Genomic DNA, 18,516 nt, shown 5'->3' with positions numbered 1-18,516 from the left:
AATATATGTGTCTCATTTTTTTCTAGTGTCGAATAGTCTTAGTTATTGGCCGTTGAAAAGCAGTGTACCGGTAGTGGCGTTTTGGCCGTTTAAGGGTTAATTTAAAAATTGCACCGAGACGAAAAACACATTTTTTTTAGGTCTGAATTATTATTTAATTTTCGATTCAATTATTGTCATTACGTAATTGAATTTTATGCCTGTATAGGTGAAGTTTCCAAATGCAAAGAAAGTCTTGTTAAAATTAAGGCAGAGTTAAGGAAAGAAATTGAGGAGAAATCTGCAATATTAGAGAAGATACAAAAAATTGAAGAACAACTTCAAAATGAGCGCGCTACTCTTGACATGAAAAAGAAAGAAATTAAGGATGCGAGGAAGGAATATCGCACCTACGACCTGGCTATTCAGGAGGGCAAGGATGAGGTTGATAATTTATCGACAAAGAAAGAGTGGATGGAAATACTGCGAAATTGTCAGGTAAATAATTTTTTTTTAATTCCTGATATTTTTATTTGAATTACAGTGTAAAATCTAAAAACATAAACAATTTAAAAATCAGAAATAATAATTTTCATTAAATAATTAATTAAATTAGGTGAATAAAATATTTAAATTGAGGTATTCAGTACTGAAATACAATATAAGCGCATCAGAACTCTTCAGAATTTAGAGTATTCAAAATTAAAATTTAAAAATGTGCCATTAATAAATTTATTAAATAAATTAAATTTTGTGTGAAAATTCATAATTTTAATCGAAAATTCATCTCTTTGGTTGAAAAATGAACTACTTCGTTGATAATTTTGTTTTTTCTTTGGCTGAATATTAATTTTCCACTTATAACTGAACTATTACAGTTAAAATTTTAATTATTTCGTTAAAAATTTCTTTTCATTTTTAGTTTCATATTCTATCATTTTAGTTAGAAATTCATCTTTCTGATTGAACATTAATTTTTTAACTAAAAATTTCTTTCTTCAATTTATGCTTAAAAAAGTATTTTTTTATTTAAAATTTTGTCTTTTTTAGTAGAACTTAGTCTTTTTGGTTTAAAGTTCAATTATTTCAGTTCCAAAATTAAACTATATGCTTTGAAAATTGTCTTTTTTAGTCGAAAATTTATGTAAGTTGATTATAAAATGAATTATTTTGTATAAAATTAAGTTTTTTGTTTGAAAATTCATCTTCTTAGATGAAAAATTAAAGTTGAAAATTCGTCATTTTGGTTGAAAATAAATTTTTTTTAGGTGAAAAATTTACTTTTTAACTGAATACTTTATTTTTGTGTGAAAACTGATCTTTTTTACTTCTGAATGCAACTATATGGTTGAAAATTTGTCTTTTGGAGTTGTAATAAAAAATTTTTCATTAAAAATATATTTTTTTTTGGTTGGAAAATTGTCTTCTTTTGGTAGAAATATAATATTTTTGTTAAAAAATTAATCTTTTTCGTTGAAAATTTAAGTCTTCCAGTCAATTATTGATCATTTTAGTTAAAAATTTATGTTTTTTGTTAAAAATTTTTATTTTTTTGTCGTTTTGTGTTAAAAAGTCACGTATTTCTGTTAAATATGCATAATTTTATTTGAAAATTCACCACTTTGGTTGAATATTTTTGTTACAAAATTAATTTTTCAATTGAAAAATTAATTATTAAATTTTTGGTTAAAAAACATTGTTTTCAGTTGAAAATTAAATTAAATTGTTGAACATGTGCCCATTTTTTATTTGAAAATTCAACTTTTGCGTTAAAAATTCATTTATTTTGTTTGAAAATTGTATTTTTTGATAATAATTACATAATAATAATTGAATAATAATTAAATCCCTAGATACTGAAGAAAAAACATATTTAATTTTGTACTGAATTGAAAGAAGAAATTTTTCTTATTAATTTATTTTCTCATTTTGGCTAATATTTTAATTGAGTCGAAAGGGGAAGAATTCTGTAATTTTTACATTTTTCTTTAAATAAAAAGAGTGAAATGTTTTTAAAGCAATTAAAAATTTTAATTTTTGTTTGTTCAAAATTCAATTATTTGGTTGAATATCAATGTTTTTTTGTTGAAAGCTCGTATTTTTTAAAGTGAATTAATTATTTTTTTCAACTGAAAATTAAATTTTTCTAGTTTCGATTAAAAATTGATTTCTTTTTAGTTGAAAATTCAAATATTTGGTTGAAAAATTCGTCGTCTTTGTTTGAAAATCCATGTTCTTTATTGCATTTTTTTGCAGAAAATTAATTGTTTTAATTGAAAATTAAACTATTGTATTTTTGGTTAAAAATTTTTCTTTTTTAGTTGAAAATTTATCGTTTTTGGTTAAAAATTCAAATATTTGGTTGCAAATATATATTTTTTATTGAACATTCTTTTTCTGGGTAGAAAATTATTTTTCTTAAACTAATAATTTAACTTTTCTATTTTTGGATAAAAATGTGCATATCTTTTTTTTTGTTGAAAATTCGTCGTTTTTGGTTAAAAATTTAAATAATTGATTTAAAATTTATATTGTTTATTGAACATTCTTTTTCTTGCTACAAAATAATTCTTTTTTTACTAAAAATTAAACTATTCCATTTTTTAATAAAAATTTACCTTTTTTAGTTGAAAATTCGTCGTTTTTGTTTCCAAATTAAATTTTTCCATTTTTTATTGAATTTTTTTTTGCAGAAAATTAATGTTTTACCTGAAAATTAAACTATGTTTTTTTTGGTTAAAAATTTATCTTTTTTATATGAAAATTTGTCGTTTATCATTGAAGATCCAACTATTTGGTTGAAAATTTATATTTTTTATTAAAAATTTTACTTGTTGTCAGAAAATATTTGTCAAATATTTGGTTTTTCATGATTTTAAATCAATTACTTGGTTGAAAAATCATGCTTTTTATTGAAAATTCGTTTTTTTTTTAGAAAATAACTCTTTTAACTGACAATTTAACTATTTAAAAAAAATTCGTTTGTTTTGGTTTAAACTTAATATTTTCTAAATTGAAAATTCATATATTGAGTTAAAAATTCAGCTTTTTATTGAAAATTTACCCATTTTTTTAAATTTATCTTTCTTCTTTTAAAAAATTAATGTTTCAACTTAAAATTTAATTGTTTTATTTTTGGTTTAAAATGGATCTTTTTTTGTTGAAAATTCGATTATTTTGTTGCAAATTCTAGTTTTTGGTTGAAAACTTATCTTTTTTTATAGAAAATACAATTGTAAACAGAAATGTAAATTTTTCCATTTTTTATTATAAACAAATCTTTTTTAGTTTAAAATTAAAATATTTGTTTTAAAAATCTTCGTTTTTGAAAATTGAATTACTTCGTCAAAAATGTATGTTTTTTATTCAAAATTTTCTTTTTTTTTGTAGAAAATGAACCTTTTTTTATAATTGTTATTCAAATTCAGGAACTTAAGTAACAAATTCAAGAAAAGATCAATGATGTTTTAATTATTATTTATTTATTCAGTTATTCCATGGTGATAAGAATTTAAATATGATCTTCTATTTGAATTCTTTAGTCGTTTTCGTTTATAAATACGATCGCTTGATTTTCAGATAAAAGAAATAAAAGTTCCATTAATTTCTGGAAATTTGGATAATTTCGATCCATCTGAGAGCTACGAGGAAGCTCGGCGGAAGATAGAAATCGACTATAGCTATCTACCGGAAGCTTGCAAAGACAGAGACAATGTAGAGGAAACTAAAGATGTTTTAAATAGAGAAATTGATGAAATCGAAGGAAATCTCGACCGTATCAAAGCTCCGAATCAAAAGGTACTATATTTCTTCCTTTTTCAATGTTTTCTCTTTAGAACAGCGGTGTAAGTCTGAAAGAAAAATTATAAACTAATAATATTTGGAATTTAAACCTTATAAGAAAATTCAACTATATTTTTGGGTACAATTTATTTTTTTTTTATTGAAAAGGCTCAACTTTTTGGTGGAAAATGTATGTATTTTATTAAAAATTCGTCTGTGTTGATAGAAATTTAATCATATTGGTTTGAAAAGTTATATTTTTTTGGTTAAAAATGCAGTTGCTTGTTTGAAATGTCAATTGTTACATGCTTCGTTTCAAAATTGAACTGTTTGCTTTTAAATGAACTTTTATGTTACAAATTCTATTGTTTACTAGAAAATTAATAACTATTTGCTTTAAAGCGAAATGTTTTAATTTAGAAATCATATTTTTGTGGCTGAAAAGTAATCCTTTTTGTTAAAAAGTCAATTATTTGACTTTAAATTTAAATACATTGTAAAAAAATGAATTTTTTAAAGGAATTTATAATTATAGTTGTAAATTTAAATATTTTATTTTAAATGAAATTTTATGTTAAAAATTCTACTTTTTTGTATAAAATTTAACAATTTGGTAGAAAATTAAACTATTTAGTAAAATGTTAAACTGTTTGGATGAAGAACCATATTTTTAGGTTAAAAATTCAACTTTTTTTTTATAATATTCGTATTTTTGGCTTTAAAATTAAATAATTTTATTGAAAATTCATGTACTTTGCTCAAAATTCTTCTTTTTTGGTACAAGATTAATCTTTTTGGTCGGAAATTTATCTTCCTGGTTGAAAATTTAATAGCTTTGTTAAAAATTCATTTTTGTTTTCACAATTTGTTTTTAAATGAACTTTCATGTTAAAAATTCTAGCTTTTTGTAGAAAATTCAACTCTATGGTTTGAAAAATCCACAATTTGTTAGAAAATTATACTATTTAGTCAAAAGTTAAACTTTTTTGTTGAAAAATCATATTTTTGGGTTGAAAATTCAACTTTTTGGAGATAACATTCTTATTTTTGGCCTTAAAATTAAATTATTTGATTGAAAATTCATGTATTTTGCTCTAAATTCGTCTTTTTTGGTACAAAATTAATCTTTTTGGTCGAAAATTCATCTCTTTGCCTTGAAAATTCAAACATTTTGTTAAAAATCCAAGTATTTTTGGAAAATTTAATTATTTGGTAAAAAATCCAATTATTTTTAATTGAAAATTCAGTTATGGTGTCAAAAATTTATCGTTTTGGGTTCAAGATTAATCTTTCATGGTAGAAAAGTCATCCTTCGGGGTTGAAAATTTATCTTTCTTGTTAGAAAATTATTTTTTTTCCTGAAAATTCATCTGTCATCTAAGGAAGTTGACTTTTTTTAAAAATTTATATACATATTTTATTAAATTTTATTCCTTTTTGTTTGAAAATTCAACCATTTGATTGAAAATGCATATCTTTGTATGCTAAAAAATTAATTATTTCGTAAGAAATTCAAATATTTTGTTAAAAATCCAATTATTTTGGAAAATTGAATTATATTGTTAAAAGTCAAATTATTTTTTGTTGAAAATTTATTTTTCTTGGTTGAAAAGTAACTTTTTTGTTAAAAATTTTAATTTTTCGATTTAAAAGTCGACTGTTCTCTAAAGCATTAAATTTTTTAGCCATCTCTCATGGTAGAAAAGATGTCTTTTTATTTAAAAAATTCAAATACATATTTCATTTAATTGTATTCCCTTTTCTTTGGAAATTCGATTATTTGATTGAAACTGCATATTTTTGTATGCTGAAAAATCAATTATTTGATAAGAAATTCAACTATTTTGTTAAAAATCCAATTATTTATGGAAAATTTATAACTATATTATTAAAAATATAATTTTGTTGTTGAAAATTCAGTTATGTTGTGAAAAATTCATCCGTTTCGGTTCAGAATTGATCTTTTTTGGAGAAAAATTAATTACACACCTGGGTTGAAATATCAAAATTCACTTTATCCAGGATTTTGTCACACATTTTTATATAATTTGTTTGTTTTTAATAGGCTGAGAAAAGGCTAAAGGCACTGATGGAACAACAGCGACAAATGAGACGAAAACTCAATAAAGAGCGAGAAGAAGCCAAACTTTGCAGGGACAAATTGGAAAGTGTGAAAAGAAGAAGAACGGAAATGTTTAATTCTTTCATGACTAAAGTTTCTGAAGTTATAGAAAATATTTATAAGGTATGAAAGCACATTTATTTTTGAATTATTGAATTTATTTTATTTTACATTAATTTTAAGTATTTTATTTTTTCTATTTATTTCAATTATTTTTATTATATTGAATACCTTAGGTCTAGGTATTATAATTTGCAACAATTTATTTGAGAAAAAAGATTTCTGCATTGAAATAAACTGAAAAAATTAATTTTCAACAATATACTCAAATTTTGGACCAAAAATATGAATTTTTAACAAAAAAGACGAATTTTGTACCAATAAGTTGAATTTTCAGCTGAAAAAAATAAGTTTACAGCCAAGAATGGAATAGTTAACTTTTTTTTAAAAACAAATTAATTTTTTTTTATATTAAAGCTAGTTTGGAACCATTTGAATTCAACCCAAAGACGATTTTTTTAACCAAATAGTTGAGTCCTTAACCAAACTGATTGATTTTTAATAAAAATTTCAGTTTTCAATCTAAAATTGGAATGTATAAAGAAAATTAAATTGGAATAGTAAAATTTTCAAAATAAATTAATTTTCAAAAATATACACAAATTTTCCACCGAAAATATGAATTTTCAACCAAGAACATTAAATTTCAAAAGAAAATTAATTTTAAATCATTAACGATGGATTTTCAACTAATCAAGATAATTTTACAAACAAAAATGGAATAGTTAAATTAGTATATTAAAAAGTTTAATTAAAAAAAATATATAATTTGGATACATTAGAATTAAAATAAAAAATCATTATTTTCCAACCAAAATTTCTAAGTTTTCTAGCTAAAAGATAATTTGTTTATAAGACATGACTTATAAACCGAAAAAGAATTTTAAAAAATGTATTGTCCAAAAAAATTATTTCTTTATAAATTAGTTCATCTTTAGACCAAAGAGTTGAATTTTCAACGAAAACGTTGATTTCTCAACCAAAAAGATGAATTTACCACAAAAAACTAATTATTAACGAAATACATCAATTTTAACCAAATGATTGAATTTCCAAATGAAAAGGATGAATTTTTAACTAAATAAGTTAAATTTTCAACAAAAAATGCAATCGTTCAATTTTTAGTTTACAAACTAATTAAAAAAAGAAAAAAGTTCATCCAGTTGGATTAAATTGAAAAATATGAATTTTTAACAAAATTGTTCAATTTTCAATAAACAAGAATAATTTTGTACCTAAATAGATGAATTTCATTTTACAAAGGGAAATTTCTCTAACAAAAAAGGAATAGCTACATTTTCAGATAAAAAAATATAGTTTTAAGCCAAAAGAAAAACGAATTTCCAACAAAATAGTCAAATTTTAAAATAAAAAGTTCAATTTTTACCCAAATAGTTTAATTTTCTACCAAATTAGTTAAATTTTCAACAAAAAATATTAATTTTCAAAAAAAAAAAATTTTATTTTAAACCATAAAGTTTGAATTACTAATAAATTGTTAAATTTTTAATCCAAAAAGATGAATTTTCTATAAAACATTTGGAATTTACAACCCGAAAATATGATTTTTTAACAAAAAAAGTCAATTTTTTAACCAAATAGTTTTCTTTTCTACTAAACTGCTGAATTTTTAAGCTGAAAAGACGAATTTTCTACAAAACAGTTGGAATTTCCAACCCAAAAATTTGATTTAAAAAAAAGTAAATTTTTTAAATATAGTTAATTGTTAAACCAAATGGTTTTGTTTTCTATCAAATTGTTAAATTTTGAAGCCAAAAAAGATTGATTTCTACAAAACAATTGGAATTTACAAACCGAAAATATGATTTTTTAACAAAAGAAAGTCAATTTTTTAAGCAAATAGTTTTCTTTTCTACTAAACTGCTGAATTTTTAAGCCGAAAAGACGAATTTTCTATAAAACAGTTGGAATTTCCAACCCAAAAATTTGATTAAAAAAAAAAGTAAATTTTTTAAATAAATAGTTAATTTTTAAACCAAATGGTTTTGTTTTCTATCAAATTGTTGAATTTTCAAATTAAAAAAGACGAATTTTCTACAAAACATTTGAAATTTCAAATCGGAAATATGATTTTCCAACATAAAAGTAAATTTTTCAAATAAATAGTTTTTCAAATAAATAGTTTATTTTTTAAATAAGAATATTAATTTTCAACGAAAAAAGAGTAATTATCAACAAACTACAGAAATTATCTAACAAAGTATTTGAATTTTTTAAGTAAAAAATATGAATTTTCAACCAAATAGTTGATTTTTCGATTAAATTAATGAATCTTCATTAAAAAATTAATTTTTTACAAAGTAACTTAACTTTGAACCAAGTGGTTGAATTTTTGTCAAAAAATAAATTTTTTCGGTAGAAAATCGACTGCTTTGGTAGAAAATCTACATTTTTTGTAGAAAATGTTTTTCTTTCAAAGTTAATCTCACTGTTTAAAGATTGTTATTTTTGATTGAAAATTCAAATATTCCAGTTAAATATTTATCATTTTAGTTAAAAACTAATCTTTTAGGATATGAATAAATTTACTTGGTTGAAAAATAAGTTTTTTTTTAAATACAATTTTTTATTAAAGATTCATCATTTTAATTAAAAATCTTCTTGTTTGAATTCAAGAACGGAATCTGAAATCGTATATAATTAAATTTTTCAAACTAAAGTGTAGATTTCCTAACCGAATGAGACGAATTTCGATATTTTTAACAAGTTTTTAAACAAAAAGAATTAATTTTTAACCATGAATAGTTCAAATTTTAGCAAAAAAGTGAGTTAATGGAAGAGTTTTTTCTTGATAATAGTGGAAAAACAAAATTCTTAAAAAAAGGAGAAAAGAATTTATGGACGGCCTTGAATCTGCCGCCTAAGTTAATATTGATAAATATTAGATAAATAAATATTGATAAATTTTCAACCCCAAATTGGAAATATTTCTGTATTTCTGAAAGTTCGAGACTTAATCTGGTTTGTTTAAAATTCACATTTTATTTGAGAATTTTCGAAATTAAATTGAAAGTTAAAAATAAAAATTTTCAGCGCATGACAAAAAGTGAGTCAGCACAAGCATTGCTGTGTGCACAAAATCCTGAAGAGCCCTATTTGGATGGCATTATCTACACTTGTATTGCTCCGAGCAAAAAAGCTTTAACAATGGATGGGCTTTCCGGTGGGGAGAGAAGTATCGCAGCATTGGCGTTACTTTTCGCTATTCAAAAGTAAGTTACCTATTCTCAGAAATTGGTAATTTTTAAGTCCTATATTTATTTATCAGCCAAAAAAATATTTTTTCAACTGTATCGATAAAAGGCTTTCCAGGCTAAACTTTTCTAAAACAGGGATTTTTCCCGAAAATAGAGGAAATTGGAATAGTTAAATTTTCCGTAGAAAAAACAACCAATTTTCAAAAAGAGAGATTAATTTTCAACAAAAATATTAATGCTCAATCAAGAAGATTAATTTTCGACAAATTAAGACAAAATTTTATCCAAATAGTTAAATTTTTAGCTGAAAAATATCAATTTTCATCCAAAATTGGAATAGTGAAATTTTCAGATAAAAGTATAAATGTTAAATAATAATATAATCATAAATCCTATCAGAGATGAATTTTCAAGCGAAAAAGACAAATTTTTAACTACAAATGATCAGTTTTCAACCTAAATTAAAACAGTGAAATTTTCATTTAGGAAAATAAATTTTTACAAAATATATGAATTTTCAACCAAATAGTGAAATTTCCAGTCAAAAAAATTAATTTTCAGCAATATAGTCAAATTTTTTACAAAACATGTTAATTTTCTACAAGAAAATATTAATTTTTAACAAAAGATATGAATTTTCAACTAAATAGTTCATTTTTTCAGCTGAAATAGAAGATTAATTTTTAACCAAAATTGGAATAGTGAAATTTACAGCTTAAAAAATAACTTTTTAACAATATTATCCATTAAAATATTAATTTTCAGCCAAAAGGATTAATTTTATACCAGAAAATACAAATTTATAACAAAATATATGAATTATTAATAGTTAATTTTTTAATTAAAAAAGGAAATAAATTTTCAACCAAAATTTAAATAATAAAATTTTTATTAAAAAAATTAATTTTCAACAATATACTCAAATTTTAAACCTAAAAGATGAGTTTTCTACAAGAAAATACACATTTTCAAGAAAATATATGAACTTTGAACCAAATAGACAATTTTTTAACTAAAAAACATCAATTTTTAACAAAAATTGGAAAAATAACATTCTTAGTTAAAAAAGAATTAATTTTCAACAATATTCTCTAATTTTCGAACTAGAAGATAAATTTTCTACAAGAAAAGACAAATTTTTAACAAAATATATGAATTTTCAACCAAAATTGGAATAGTGAAATTTATAATTAAAAAAATAAATTTTCAACAATGCACTCCAATTTTCCACCATAAATATGAATTTCTAACCAAGAAAATTAATTTTTTACAAGAAAAGACAAATTTCTAATAAAATATTAGAATTTTCAACTTTAAAAAAATTCGTTTTTCGCTCAAATTGGAAAAATAACACTTTTAGTTTGAAAAAAAAATTAATTTATAACAAATTACTCAAATTTTTAACCTAGAAGATCAATTTTTTACAAGAAAAGATAAATTTTTAAGAAAATATATGAATTTTCAAACAAATAGTTGCTTTTTTTTTACTAAAAAATTTCCATTTTTAACCAAAATTGGAATAATAACATTTTTAGTGAAAAAAATTAATTAATTTTTAAACTTATACTCAAATTTTCGATCCACAAAATCAATTTTCTACAAAAAAGACAAATTTGTAACATAATATATGAATTTTTAACTAAATAGTTATTTTTTTTAATTAAAAAAGATAATAAATTGTCAACCAGAATTGGAATAGTGAAATTTACAATTAAAATAATAAATGTTCAACAATGTGCTCATATTTCCCACGAAAAATTCGAATTGTCTACAGGAAAAGACAAATCTTTAAAAAAATATGTGAATTTTCAACCAAAATTGCAGTTAAATTATCAGTTGAAAAAATAAATTTTCAACAATATACTCAAATTTTCGAACAAAAATATAAAATTGTTATTCAATCAGATTCATTTTCTACAAGAATATACACATTTTTTACAAAATATATTAATTTTCAACCAAACAATTAAATTTTTTAATAAAAAATATGAGTTTTCAATGAGAATTGTAAAAGTGAAATTTTCAGTTAGGAATATAATTTTTCTACAATATATTCAAATTTCCAAATAAAAAGATGAACCCTCAAACAAAAGTATGAATTTTTAACCAAGAAGATTAATTTTCTACACGAGAAGACATATTTTTAACAAAATATATGAATTTTCAACAATATACTCAAATTTTGAGAAGAGAGATGAATTTTCTACTAGAAAATACAAATTTACAACAAAAACATGAATTGAAATAAACAATTTTAATAATGAAATTGCCTGTTAAAAATATAATTTTTCTACAATATAGTCAAATTTTCACGCAGAGATGAACTGTCAACCAAAATGATTAATTATTAACCAAGAAGATTAATTTTTTTTACCAAAAAAGACAAATTTGCACAAAAATAAATTAATTTTCAAACAAATAGGTAATTTTTTAATTAAAAAAGAATATAAATTTTCAACAATGTACTAAAATTTTCCACCAAAAATATGAATTTCTAACCAAGAAAATTAGTTTTTTAGAAGAAAAGACAAATTTCTAAAAAAAATATTAGAATTTTCAAATAAATGGTTAATTTCTTTAACTAAAAAAGATCGGTTTTTAACCCAAATTGAAAAAATAACATTTTTAGCTTAAAACAATTAATTTTCAATAAAATACTCAAATTTTCAACCTAGAAGATCAATTTTCTTAAAGAAAAGATAAATTTTTATCAAAATATACGAATTTTCAACCAAATAGTTACTTTTTTAACTAAAAAAGATCAATTTTTAACCAAAATTGGAATAACATTTTTAGTGAAAAAATTAGTTAATTAAATTAATTAATTTTTAACCATACACTCAAATTTTCGATCTAGAAAATCAATTTTCTACAAAAGAGACAAATTTTCAATATAATATATGAATTTTTAAATAAATAGTTAATTTTTAATGAAAAAAGATAATAAATTGTCAACCAAAGTGGGAATAGTGAAAATTACAATTAAAAAAATAAATGTTCAAAAATGTGTTCAAATTTTTCATAAAAAATATGAATTTCTAACCAGGAAAATTTATTTTCTACAATAAAAGACAAATTTTTAAGAAAATATATGAATTTTCAACCAAATAGTTAATTTTTTAACTAAAAAATATCATACATTTTTAACCCAAATTGGAATAACATTTTTGTTACAAATTTATGAATTTTCAACCAAATAGTTAATTGTTTAACTAAAAAAGATCAATTTTTAACCAAAATTGGAATAGTAAAATTTACAATTAAAAAAGTAAATTTTCAACAATGTACTCAAATTCTCCATCAAAAATGTTAATTTTCAATCAAAATAGTTAATTTTTTATAGCCAAAATTGAAGATTAATTCTTAACCAATAATTGGAATAGTGAAATTTACAGTTTAAAAATTAAATTCTTAACCATATAGTCAAATTTTTCATCAAAATATTAATTTTCAACCAAAAAGATTAATTTAATACCAGAAAATACAAATTTACAACAAAATACATGAATTATTAACCGAAACAATAGTTAAATTTTTAACTAAAAATATTAATTTTCAATAAACAATTTTAATAATAAAATTGTCAGTTAAAAATTTAATTTTTCTATAATATAATCAAATTTCACCGAGAAGATTAATTTTATGACAGAAAATACAAATTTTCATGAAAAATAAATGAATTTTAAACCAAATATACAATAATACTCAATATACAATATACTCAAATTTTCGAACAAAAATATAATATTTTTATTCAAGCAGATTTATTTTCTACAAGAATATACACATTTTTCGCAAAATATATTAATTTTCCAGCAAACAATTAAATTTTTAACTAAAAAATATGAGTTTTCAATAAAAATTGTAAAAGTAAAATTTTCAGTTACAAATATAATTTTTCTACAATATAGTCAAATTTTCAAATAAAAAAATGAACCCTTAAACCAAAATATGAATTTTTATCCAAGAATATTAATTTTCAACCAAAATTGGAAAAGTGAAATTTTCAGTTAAAAAATAAAATTTCAATAATACACTCAAATGTCCAGTCAGAAAGATGGATTTTCTACCAGAAAATACAAATTTCCAAATAGCTTATTTTTCAACTAAAAAAAAAGATCAATATTGAACAAAAATTGGAATAATGAAATTTTCAGTTAAAAAATAAATTTTTTTAAATATACTCAAATTTTGAAGCAGAGAGATAAATTTTCTACCAGAAATGACAGATTTTTAACAAAGTATATGAATTTTCAACCAAATAGTTATCTTTTTAATCAAAAAAGGAAATAAATTTGCAACAAAAATTTAAATAATTACATTTTTATTTCAAAAATAATAATTTTTAACAATATACTCAAATTTTAAACCTATAAGATGAATTTTCTACAAAAAAAGACACATTCTTAACAAATTATATGAATTTTCAACCAAATAGTTAATCTTTTAAATAAAAAAGATAAATTTTTCATACAAATTTGAAAAAAACATTAAAAAAAAATAATTTTCAACAATATATTCAAATTTTCAACCTAGAAGATCAATTTTCTACAAGAAAAGACCAATTTTTAACAAAATATCTAAATTTTTTAACTGAAAAAGATAAATTTTTAACCAAAATTTGAATATTAACATTTAAAAACAAATAATTTTTAACAATATACTCAAATTTTAAACCTATAAGATGAATTTTCTACAAAAAAAAGACACATTCTTAACAAATTATATGAATTTTCAACCAAATAGTTAATTTTTTTAATAAAAAAGATAAATTTTTCATAAAAATTTGAAAATAACATTAAAAAAAAATAATTTTCAACAATATATTCAAATTTTCAACCAAAAGATCAATTTTCTACAAGAAAAGACCAATTTTTAACAAAATATCTAAATTTTTTAACTGAAAAAGATAAATTTTTAACCAAAATTTGAATAATAACATTTAAAAAAAAATTAATTTTCAACAATATGCTCAAATTTTAAACCTAAAAGATGAGTTTTCATTAAGAAAAGACACATTTTAAAGAAAATATATGAATTTTCAACCAAATAGTTAATTTTTTAACCAAAATTAGAATAATAACGTTTTTAGTTAAAGAATAATTGTCAACAATTTACTCAAATTTTCAACCTAGAAGATGATTTTTTTTTAAAAGACACTTTTTTTAACAAAATATATGAATTTTCAAACAAATAGGTAATTTTTTAACTCCAAAAGATCAATTTTTTATCAAAATTGGAAAAATAACATTTTTAGTTAAATAAAATTAATTTTCAACAATATATTCAGATTTTCAACCGAGAAAATCAATTTTCTACAAAAAAGACAAATTTGTAACATAATATGTGAATTTTCAACTAAATAGTTAATTTTATAATTAAAAAATAAAATAAATTTTCTACAATGTACTCAAATTTTTCACAAAAAATATGAATTTCTAACCAAGAAAATTAATTTTCTACAAGAAAAGACAGATTTTTAATAAAATATATGAATTTTTAACTATTTAGTTGATTTTTTAATCAAAAAATAAAATTAATTTTCAACCGAAATTTAAATAAGATTTTTATTAGAAAAAAAATTTTTTAACAATATATTCAAATTTTAAACCAATAAGATGAGTTTTCTACAAGAAAAGACATATTTTTAACAAAATATATAAATTTTTTTAACTAAAAAAGATAAATTTTTAACCAAAATTTGAAAAATAACATTTAAAAAAAATTAATTTTCAACAATATACTCAAATTTTAAACCTAAAAGATTAATTTTCTACCAAAAAAGACACATTTTTAACAAAATATATGCATTTTAAACTAAATTGTTAACTTTTTAACTAAAAAAAGAAAAAATTTTGACCAATATTTGAATAATAACATTAAAAAAAAAAATTAATTTTCAACCATATACTCAATTTTTCAGCCTGGAAGATCAATTTTCTGCAAGAAAAGAATAATTTCCAACAAAATATATGAATTTTTAACCAAATAGTTAAATTTTTAATTTAAAAAGGAATTAAATTTTCATCCAAAATTGGAATAGTAAAATTTACAATTAAACAAATAAATTTTCAACAATGTACAAAAATTGTCCACCAAAAATATGAGTTTCTAACAAATAAAATTAATTTTTTACAAGAAAATACCAATTTTTAACAAATAATATGAATTTTCAACCATATAGATAATTTTTAAATTAAAAATTATCATTTTTTAACCAAAATTCGAAAAATAACATTCTTAGTTAAAAAAATCAATTTTCAATAATGTATTCAAATTTTCCACCAAAAATATGAATTTCTAACCAAGAAAATTAATTTTCTACAAGAAAAGACAAAGTTGTAACAAAATATATGAATTCTCAGCGAAATAGTTAATTTTTTTACCAAAAAAGATCAATTTTTAACAAAAATTGGAAAAATAACATTTTTACTTTAAAAAAATTAATTTTGAACAATATACTCAAATTCTTAACGTAGAAGATCAATTTTCCACAAGTGAAGACAAATTTTTAACAAAACATTATATAAACCCCAAGACAAACAAATTTTCCACATAATAGTTAAATATTTAAGCAAAGAGATAAATTTTGAACTAAAATTATTAATCTTGAACTGGAAGAATTAAATTTTTAACCAGAGAAACAGGCAAATTTGTATGCAAAGAAAAAGAAGGAATTTTCAACCAAAAAAGATTTTATTTTAAAAGAGATCAATTTTAAAACATAAAGTCGATTTTTCTGCAATAAAAAGTTGAATAATTAACCCGAAAATATGAATTTTTAAATAAAAAGTTAAATTTTAACAAAAAAGTTTAATTTCAAACTAATAAGTTTTAGTTTTAACCATATAATTGAATTTTCTAAATATTTTTGTAGCCTTCTTGTGTAATTTTGCTGCCTAATTTTGTTGTTGTTTAAGTTTATGGTTAAATTTTTTTAAAATATATACATTTAAATCCAGAAAAAAACTTCTAAATATCTCAATTTAAATTTAAAAAAATGAAACCTTTTTATAGGCAAAATAAAAAAAATTTAAAACATTAATTGGATTCTTGTTTTTTTTTTAACTTTCAAGAATTTCCTTATTACTTTTGAGTATTGGATATAGAAAAAGAATGAATAATTTGATTTGTTCTCTATTTAATGTCCTAAATAATAATTTAAATATTTTTTTTTCGGTAATTCATAGGGCGAAGCCAGCGCCATTCTTTTTACTTGACGAAGTCGACGCTGCTCTGGATCTCGGAAATATTAATAAAATTGTAGATTGCATTCTGGAGGAGAAAAAATCATTGCAGTTTATAGTTATCAGCTTAAAATACAAACTTTTCTGTAAAGCCGACGTTCTCGTTGGAGTTACTGCTAATGTAAGTACTTTTTTCACAATAATTAAATTAAAAATTTGTATTAAAAAATTATAATCAAACTAAGCGAAAATTCGTGATAAATCCATTTTTTTCCAACTGAGATCATTATTATTTCTGTATGTTTGGAATATCATTTCAATTATCATACTGAAGTTGGCGAAATAAAATTTCAACAACAAAAAAACGATTTTATTTTAAAAAAATTGAAAATATTGTCATTATTTATAAAATTATCTTCTGATTTCTTTTATAAAACCAAGATATTGTAAATTTAAATGATTAGAACATGAATAATTTTAAGTTTTAAATATTTTAATGATCGAAAATAAATATAAAAGATTTGATAAATATTTAAAACATTTCATAAAAGTTTCAAATTCAAAGATTTCTAACATTTCCCAAATAATTCAAAAAATTTTACAAAGATCTTAAGGCTTTCAAAGGTTTTACCAAAATTTAAAAAGATTTCAAAGATTTCACAAAAGTTTCATAAAGATTTTAAAGAATTTAAAAATTGTTTAGAAGATTTTAAAGGATTTCACAACTATTTTAAAAATTTTCCAAAGATTTTAAATATTTCAAAAAGATTAAAAAATATTTTGAAGATTTCAGGGATTTTATAGATTTTAAATAGTGTATAGTTACACATATTCCTAATGTTTCAGAACATTACAAAGATTTGCCATGATTTCCAATTTTTTTTGAAGATTTCAAAAGTTTACAAATATTTAAAGATTTTCAAATGAATACAAAAAATTTTTTTTAAAGATTGAAAAAGGTGAATCAGATTTCTAAGAGTTCAGAACATGTCAAAGATTTTCAATAATTTCAAATTTGTTTAGAAGATTTTAAAAGATTTCACAAACATTTCAAAAATTTTCCAAAAGATATGGAACATTTCTCAAATGCTTGAAAAAAATACAAAAAGATTTGAAGGATTTCAAAGAATTTGCCAAAATCGAAAAAGATTTTAAATATTTTAATAATTTCAAATGAATACAAAACATTCCAAATTTTTTTGAAGATTTCACATTTAAAGATTTTAAAAAGGGTACAGTGGTAAAACAGACTTACAGAAGATTTCATAAAGATTTTAAAATTTTAATAAAGATTTTCAAAATTTAAAAAATATTTTAAAAAATTTTACAAAGATTTTACCAAAATTTAAAAAGATTTCAAAACATTTCACAAAGATGTTAAAAAATTTACAAAGATTTGGATAGTTTTACAAATATTTCAAAAAATGTTACAAAGATTTTACCAAAATTTACAAAGATTTTGAAAGATTTAACAAAGATTTTGCAAATTTTACAAAGATTCCGAACCTTTTACAAATGTTTCCAAACAATTTACAAAGATTTTATCCAAATTTAAAAAGATTTTATAAGATTTCACAAAAATTTTCATTATTTTACAAATATTAAAAAAAAATTTACAAAGATTTCACCAAAATTTAAAAAGATTTTTAAAATTTTACAAAGATTTCGAAAAATTTACAAATATTTCAAAAAATGTCACAAAAATTTTACCAAAATTCAAAAAGATTTCAAAGCATTTCACAAAGATACAAAAAAAATTTACAAAGATTTGTATAGTTTTACAAATATTTCAAACAATTTTACAAAGATTTTACCCAAATTTGAAAAGATTTCAAAACATTTCACAAAGATTTTAAAAAAATGTTACAAAGATTTGGATAGTTTTACAAATATTTCAAAAAATTTTACAAAGATTGTACCAAAATTTTAAAAGATTTGACCAAAATTTTACAAAGATTTTCAACATTTTACAAATATTAAAAAAAAAGTTTACAAAGATTTCAACAAAATTTAAAAAGATTTCACAAAGATTTTAAAAATTTCTGAAAGATTTCGAACATTTTATAAATATTTCAAAAAATTTTACAAAGATTGTACCAAAATTTTAAAAGATTTGACAAAAATTTTACAAAGATTTCCAACATTTCACAAATATTAAAAAAAAAAG

General features: G+C 20.5%; 1 protein-coding gene across 1 annotated transcript in view; it reads left to right on the top strand.

Moving 5' to 3' along the window:
• Window positions 1–18,516, top strand: part of LOC117178580 (collagen alpha-1(I) chain-like) — a 120,582-nt gene that overhangs the window by 60,477 nt on the left and 41,589 nt on the right. The window contains exons 15-19 of the mRNA XM_033370007.1: window positions 209–477; window positions 3,559–3,777; window positions 5,828–6,007; window positions 8,999–9,177; window positions 16,353–16,530. Of these exons, the coding sequence (XP_033225898.1) occupies window positions 209–477; window positions 3,559–3,777; window positions 5,828–6,007; window positions 8,999–9,177; window positions 16,353–16,530 (1,025 nt within the window). The remainder of the gene's footprint in view (window positions 1–208; window positions 478–3,558; window positions 3,778–5,827; window positions 6,008–8,998; window positions 9,178–16,352; window positions 16,531–18,516) is intronic.

The sequence above is a fragment of the Belonocnema kinseyi genome, chromosome 8, assembly GCF_010883055.1.
Source record: "Belonocnema kinseyi isolate 2016_QV_RU_SX_M_011 chromosome 8, B_treatae_v1, whole genome shotgun sequence".
Classification (NCBI taxonomy): domain Eukaryota; kingdom Metazoa; phylum Arthropoda; class Insecta; order Hymenoptera; family Cynipidae; genus Belonocnema; species Belonocnema kinseyi.
Note: the sequence above shows the minus strand (reverse complement) of the source record. Positions and strands in the feature narration are given on the sequence as shown.